At 38.6% G+C, this 7,496-nt stretch overlaps 1 protein-coding gene across 6 annotated transcripts in view; it reads left to right on the top strand.

Moving 5' to 3' along the window:
• The first annotated feature begins 1,231 nt into the window (after positions 1 to 1,231).
• The window catches only part of LOC109546269, a 117,859-nt gene continuing 111,594 nt past the window's right edge, over positions 1,232 to 7,496 (top strand). For 5 of the 6 annotated variants that reach the window (XR_002172749.2, XR_002172748.2, XM_048668460.1 and 2 more), the window contains exons 1-2: positions 1,232 to 1,472; positions 2,805 to 3,400. Coding sequence is in view for 4 of the 6 variants with exons in the window: in XM_048668460.1 (XP_048524417.1) it covers positions 2,867 to 3,400 (534 nt within the window). In the remaining 2 variants the exon portion in view is untranslated. The other variant, XM_048668459.1, reaches the window with a different exon arrangement.

Raw genomic sequence — 7,496 nt, 5'->3', positions numbered from 1 at the left:
ATAGCTATTTTCTGCTATCGTTATCAAAAGAACCTAAATGAACCTAAAAAAGAGTATGTTAATAAATTATGTAACAATAGTAGGATAATACAATACACGTCTGTGCAAATTGTCAGTTATGTGACTTTGACTTAATCTCATTGTTTAAATTAATAAAGGTAATGTTAATTAATAATTTTGGTGTAAATTGTTTTAAAATATGTCTTGAAATTTGTCCAAAAATAGAGCTATTTTTCGACAAAAAACATATTCAAATCGGATCATCGACTGAGAAAATATTCACAGCCAAGCTTTGCGTTAAGTTTGCGGCGCATTGTAAATTTTGTAAATATTTGTGCATAGTTTCCTGATCTTTTTTGGCAACAATCCTACTACTAGAAGAAGACATGATAAATCAGAAACAATTCTCAAAAGAAAACGACGCAACCATTTCAGGCAACTTCAGTTTGAGTCACAAAATTTTTTTTTGGGGCTGCTTCCTGTCCTAAATTACCCTGTTCCGATATTTACCCACCTTCTTCCTTACACCTGCTGAATTGCTATTCGATCAGAATATGGCAACAATGCGCTCATTAGGCGCCTCCGTAAAAGCCAAACTGCCACATTCTACGCGGATTTCGATTGAAAAAGTTGCCTTTCAGCGCTTTTGGAGAAACTTATTTTGAGAGAAATTGTGCTCAATTGCTCGAATTATTATGACAATTATTATTTACACGAGCGTAAGCTCATTGTTCACACTAGTTAATTGCACTTTGATTCTTTTTATTTATGCTTCGTTAATTTTGAATTTAGTTTTTTTTTATTTTGCTTAAAATGAATAGCCAATGCAAGTTAGCACCACTTTGAACTTTCCGGGTTGAAGAACTAGATTGGTTTCCGCCACCTTGGCCAGAAACAATGAAAAGAAAAAAATTAGAAAACTAGCCAAATAATTTGTTAAAAATTCAGAAAATTGTCCCCAATAATACAGGGTGTGAAGTGATTAAATACCGGAAAAAGAACCAAATTTTTGGTAGTTTAGAAGAAGAAAACCGTCGTAAGTCTATATTTTGCTCAACTTTATCAAGCACCTTGAGCTTTCTGCAAAAAACTTGTAGAACTTTAGAGCACACATTGAGGGGCCCTTTTGAAATTCCTGAGTCACTTTGCAGGATTTTTCCGCGCAAACAAGCGACAACAGCGCAAAAAGCGCGCGCCCCGCTAGTCTCTTGTCTTCGCAGGCCGGTTTCTCGATGGAATCTCGACCCCAGTCTCGTCATCCTATTTGCCAGGTTCAAGCGACGTTTCGGTCCCGAAATACGTCATCGGAGATGCTCGTCGCGACGCTGTAATAATGTAAACATTGTCCGGTTGACAGGCGTTGCGTCAGTTTTCGATTGTTTTTGCGCGCCTTGTGGACAACCGTTATTGAAAGTGTCACGACAATTTTTTTCGCTTGTTTTTTGGAAAATTGCAGCGACTCAAAATTGCCGGTAAATTGATGAATTTGAGGGCATTTTGGACGTTCTTGGAGGCCTGGCAAATGGAAACATTAAAAATAATGTTTTTTTGAGCACTGAAATGGCATTTTCCCATTAAAGTAGGTAAAATGTACTGGAGCAAAAACGGACAATGTGGTTTAAATTGGATTTCGTCTAGTATGGCAGACAAGCGAAATTGTTACATTTAATTGGAAAGCTAAATTAAATAATTGCCAAACAATATTCCCCAGTGCTGATTAATTATCTCTTTTGTACAGCTAAACGAATTAATTGAAATATAAATCGAGCTGATAAAATTCATTAAATGGCTTCTTTTGCAAACCAAGGTTGTGTTTTTGCATTTTTCCGCAAAACTGTTTTCACACCTCACTTGTCTATGTAATTTATTTAATTGCTTTACCAACATTCAACATTTATATACGGTTACAAGACAATCGCTGTCTACCTTAAGTGCATGCACCGCACTCTTTCGCTCAGAACTCGTTGGATTTTGAGCCGATTTTCATACTAAAATGAGATCGTAGTGAATAAAATCAGGCAAAACCCTAAAGACATACTTAGAAAAAGCACACGTTCTCTGTCGAGTTAATAGTGTTCACTTTCATGTCGAAGAACAACAGTTTAATATTAAGCAACTTCAGTCAACTGCTGATTTCAATTTGCATCAATTTGTCCATTTTCGCAATTTCCAGACTGCCGATTTTATCCCTAATCGCATTCTTTGGATTTTCTCGCATGGAAATTTAATCCTCAAATTACGAGCAAATTCGTAAACTTTGCGCTCAATTCATGGCGTCCATTAACTCCAGATAAAAATGAGTAAGAACGTTCTTCAAACTTTCCGACTGGTTTTATTGGTTGTGTAATGGTTGCGCACTCTTTCGCTTCAGTGATCTGTGACTTTTTGCCGCATAATTCGCATGATTTGCCACAATTAAAAAACCACACTGGCCACCGTCCCTGTGCGGAACGCATGTGGTTGAAGAGTCGCGAAGATAAATTTTATCCAAATCTATCAATCCATCGAGTCTAAATATTTAGCGCCGCGACTGACAGTGAATGGCGATTTTATTTCAAACAAAACAAAGTTATTCAAACATTCTTGGCTTCAGGGACACCACCTTCTGGTTTGGTTCATTGATCCCCATCAGGTGTCTCAACTTCTTTCTTGCGGGCGAACGACGTCCTTGCTTGGCCGATGGTTCCGATTTGTTCACGAAATATTTGACGGAACTGAACTGTTTCTAGGGAAGCCTGCCAAGAATGTCCAAAAAAGCGCCAGCGCCGGCAGAATAAATTAAGCAAATCCCGTTGTGTATTTAGCAAAACCAGCCGAACCATGCCATCATCCAGTTAAAGAGCACCAGGTGCAAAAGAACCGCAGAATGAATCCAGTCCAAATGGCCACCAATATCGTAACCGAATGGCTCAAGTCGCTGCGTTTAGGCCAATATTCTGAAAGTTTCATCGACAACGGGTATGACGATCTGGAGATCTGCAAACAGATCGGCGATCCAGATCTGGATGCCATCGGCGTCTTCAATCCGGCACATCGAGCTCGTCTCTTGCAAAGTGTGCGAACTCTTCGCGAAGAAGGCGCAGCCAGTGTCTACTTCAGCTTGGAGGAGGCTGAGAAAAGTACGATCGGCTGCACGGAGGAAGCGCCACCTCCAACGGATCAGAACCTTCTGAGTTCAGCCAGTAACAGTGAAACGGATCGGCATAGTATCGGGTCGCGCACATCGGGCAGTGAAAAAGCACCCAGTGCTCCTTTAGAGGAGGTCGCGAGGTATCTGGACGAATATGAGGAGGGCAAAGCCGAACTGGTCAAGATTCCAAAGATGCAGCTCAAAGGCTTGCTGAAGGAGAAGCTGGCGCAGGATGGCGTCAAGCTCAGTCTGCAGCCGTACTCTACTCAGGTGAGGAATTTCTGTTTGTTTAAGGAGCCATTTGCTTACAATTGAGACAACTTTGGAACTCCCGGAGATGGCGAGATGTGATATCCATTTGAAAATTTTGGAGAAAGTTGATGCGAAAAACCATAACACTTTTTGTGGAGTTTTCAAAATACATTGTTGCCAAGAAATGTGTTTATTTTCTGGTCCTTTCTGTTTGTTGCTTTGGCCATTCTTTTAGGCTATGTGCTTGCTCAGATTCTTAAATAATGTTTTCAATTATGGCAATTTTTTTTGAAACTGGGCTTAAAACTCTCAGCATAAGTTTCTTCACTCATTCACTATCATTGTCAATTCACTGCAAAACGGATTTTCTTCCGATTCTCTCTATTCGTTCAGTTGGTTTCTGATGTGAGTCATGATCACGAATTGTAGCTACATTTATGAAAAAGTTGCAATTTGCAGAAATGAAGAATTGAAAGCCCAAAAACCGACCATAAACTTCAGGAGATTTAGAGGATATTGATTGCAAACAGTCGATATAAACGGCATGAATGTTGGCAACTGAAACGAGTTATCGAATGCGATATTGGATGCACTTTGTAAATTTTGAAATCCAAAAATGTTCTTTTTCTCCTGTCTTACTTGCATCGATTGAATTGGTGAATTAGGAGACAATCGCACTGTTCGATTATGGGTATAATCGAACGAATTCCACAAAATTTACTGGGTGATTCAGGTTTAATCTTGGAAACCTCGGAAATCAATAGAACATGTTTGAATAATGTCTACATGATAGAAAAAAAATCTCTAAATCGCCTCGCTTCAAAGATTCAGACCGTTAGAAAAAAATTCTACTTTCTTCATCAGTTTTCAATCATTCATTCGATTGTAGTGAAATTCGGAACACAAACACTTACAGAAGTTAAGCTGTGTTAATTGGCCCCCCAATTTTGTATGAAAACTTGAACAAAAAAAGTGATTTTAATGCAACGGCCACTGATTCACTTGGAAACTTCTAGTGATTTTTTCACATTTTACCTTGGCTTTGAGAAATTTAATGAAATCCGGTAATCCAATGTAAGCTATGAAAACCCAGTGATTTGTGTGAACTTAAGTTTGTGCAGAATATTGTCACAAATGTACCTACAAGATTAACTTGCATTTGAAATAAGCCAGACCATTCAGATATTTAAAAAACCTCAAAGATGTGAATATAAAATTTGAACGAACCCAATGCACAAAAAATACTCGGAGAAAATTCACGCAATTGCAACCGAACAGAGACTCATTGTTTGCCGTGTTTTGCAAATTATGCCCGATAACGGATGTAAAAACAATTTATTTATGAGTTGACCTTGCACGAATTCGCAAAATCCTGGGCTAGGCCTGATAACAACAATCAATGCGGTTGATAAGAGTTGGCAGACAGAGAAATCGAACAAATTTCGACAAAGTTGGGCAATCTGCTGGCACCAATCATAATCAAAAGGATAATTCCTATCGGCAATCCTCGTTGTCCCTTTCTCCATTCTGACGGCATCCAAGCAGGATATTTCTCCATTACGATTATTACTGGCAAAATTGAATATTTGTTTAAGCAAATGCATCCAGCCAGAGCACGTAAAATCAACATCGTCGGCCTGTTGTAGTCGTTGGCCATTTGGCCAACACGTGCGAACACGTTAGAATTATTCCAATTGGAACGCAGAAATTATTTGAATCGGCCCTTGGTACCAGATAGGACACGTTGCAGATATTTGTTGATGCAGATGTTTGTTTATTTGGAACATAGCCGGGCAAACTATCAGGCTTGTGCACTGAAGAACTGACTGGCTTTGCTATCAGGAATTACTCCTGCAAATGTTTAGGAATGCGGGTGAATTGGATAGAAGTCCTAAAATCACGAATCCGAAGAAAAGCACAATATTGTGCCTTGAAGAGTAACAAAAATGATGGTCTAGCACTGGTGCCCAGAAGGAAAAAAAGTAGATTAAATTTTTTCTCTGTCAGGTTTTGACTGCAAAAATACCTCGGGAAAAGTAGTGCATTTCAAAGAGGAAAAATTGGTTGAAAACCACAAGCAACGCCTGGTAAACCAATTTAAAAAGTGAGCAACTATTGAAACAAACCCAGATGGAAAAATTCCTGATGCAAGTAGCGCAGTCCAGAATCCTTAAGTCTAAAATCCACATCAGAATACAATGTTCGAAAACATAGATTAGATGGAAGTCTAATTTCTTTCCAACGATTTTCCACGACAACTATGGATATAAGTGTAAATCGAATAAGTATGCGAACCCATTTGATGTCGCATCAAAATTTCATGGTGGTTTTTCCGGCTACGAAACGAACAACACTGAAAGAGCGGCCCGATCCATATTCCATATATTCCGGAACAAAGAACAGGAAAAAATATCCCCCGAATTACAAGCGTTATTTCCGTTATCGTTAAGCATCTTTTTCATCATCGTGTATGACATTTGTTCAGGGAAAAAAACTGCTGAACGGTCAAATTACAAAAGTGATTGATAGTCGTGGACCCGAACGAAATTTATATTTAATGCTCCTACCCGTGGGTATATTCACTTTCCGTTTTCCGCACTATGATGTCTTTTGCCCACATTGTTTATCGTTACATAAATCCGTCGTAAATTGGACTCATCAGGACGGGGTTATTGAAAAGGCTGGAAGACCATGACCGTTTCTCAATCTTCAAGGGATGAAAATTAATCATTTTGTATGTATGATTCTTTCGAAAGACGCAGAACGTCGTGCAACCAAACACCATAAATTACGGAAAAGTGCAGTGGCAACAGCATTTCAGCACTTGTTTTGTAATCGCAGGAAAATGATTCAGCAGAACTTTGGTTCGCGAAAGCCTCTGCCCTGTCATGCAAAAACGTATCTATCCATTCCCATGGGAATGTTATGGCTTTATCGCGCAGATTTTCAGGGGGCAACAAGTTGCGATTTTTAGGCATCTTGATTTCCTGATAGAGCATCTCGGCTATAAGGGGGATGGATATTAGCTATTGAAATCAATGATCGCAGGAAGAAAATATTGCTCTTCGTTCTTAAACAGGCGCTCTCAGCGCTGATTGAAAAACCTAATACGAATCACGCCACAATCGCCCCGTGAGCTACTCCAATAATAATTAAAAGGAAAAAGAGGAGAGAAAAAATTAGCCCGTCCAAATAATAAATTCATTTCCTGAAGACCGCATATCATAACGGCATACTTAATTCCTGAATTATGACCGCCAGTCACGCGACTGTCTCGAGATTCGTGATTCCCCATTGCTTTTGTGTTTGTTTCTCATTTTTTATTCTTATTTTTGCCCGCTCTCAGTTTCTACTAACGTTTTTTTCATTTGGTCATCTAGCAGATTTGGTTTACCCTGTAGAATTAAGATTACTTCAACACACTAAGCACTAAAACAGTTAGACAGTATTTTAAGGAAGTGGAGTGAATCCCCTTTTGGATCTTTTGAAATAATCTGCGTATTCACGAATAGTCGAAAAAATGCTAGATTTTTATCAACTTTCCTCAACAGGAAATAGATCCACTAGATGCACACGAAATACTTACAGATTAGGGAGGAGAGCGAGGAAACTCGAACTAGAACCGAACATATGAATGTTTGTTTGTATGATACTTTTAAGCCTATTTTGCTCTAAGTTATTTTAGTATTTAAACTTGTGCAAATGTAAAGTACTCTGACTTGTACGAGAATTGCAGAAGAAATTTTGAGTACCTACGGGTCATTCATACAAGTCGGACTGTAGGGGCGAACTCGGACAGACCGTTATTGGTCGAAATTTTCGTCAAGATCATTTGATGCACCACATAAAGAAGTACCCAACCGTTATATTCCCGTTAGTTAAGTTCCTAAAGTCATTAGTTGCATACGTTTTCCCTGGATGAAATGGGAATTTCATGATTTGTATTTTTTTCTTGCAATGTGAAAACTATAGGTTGATTGCACACAAGAGAATACTAAAAATAAAAATTCCAAATGAGTTATTTTTCTGATGTGCTCCATTAGCAGTAAATCCATGGCAATTTCATTAGAAAATCTTGTTTTTTGTCTTAAATAATTGCGTTTTAGTAAAAAAA

This window comes from Dendroctonus ponderosae, unplaced genomic scaffold, assembly GCF_020466585.1.
Source record: "Dendroctonus ponderosae isolate FM_Combo_2020 unplaced genomic scaffold, Dpon_F_20191213v2 Dpon_F_20191213_7, whole genome shotgun sequence".
Lineage (NCBI taxonomy): Eukaryota > Metazoa > Arthropoda > Insecta > Coleoptera > Curculionidae > Dendroctonus > Dendroctonus ponderosae.
Note: the sequence above shows the minus strand (reverse complement) of the source record. Positions and strands in the feature narration are given on the sequence as shown.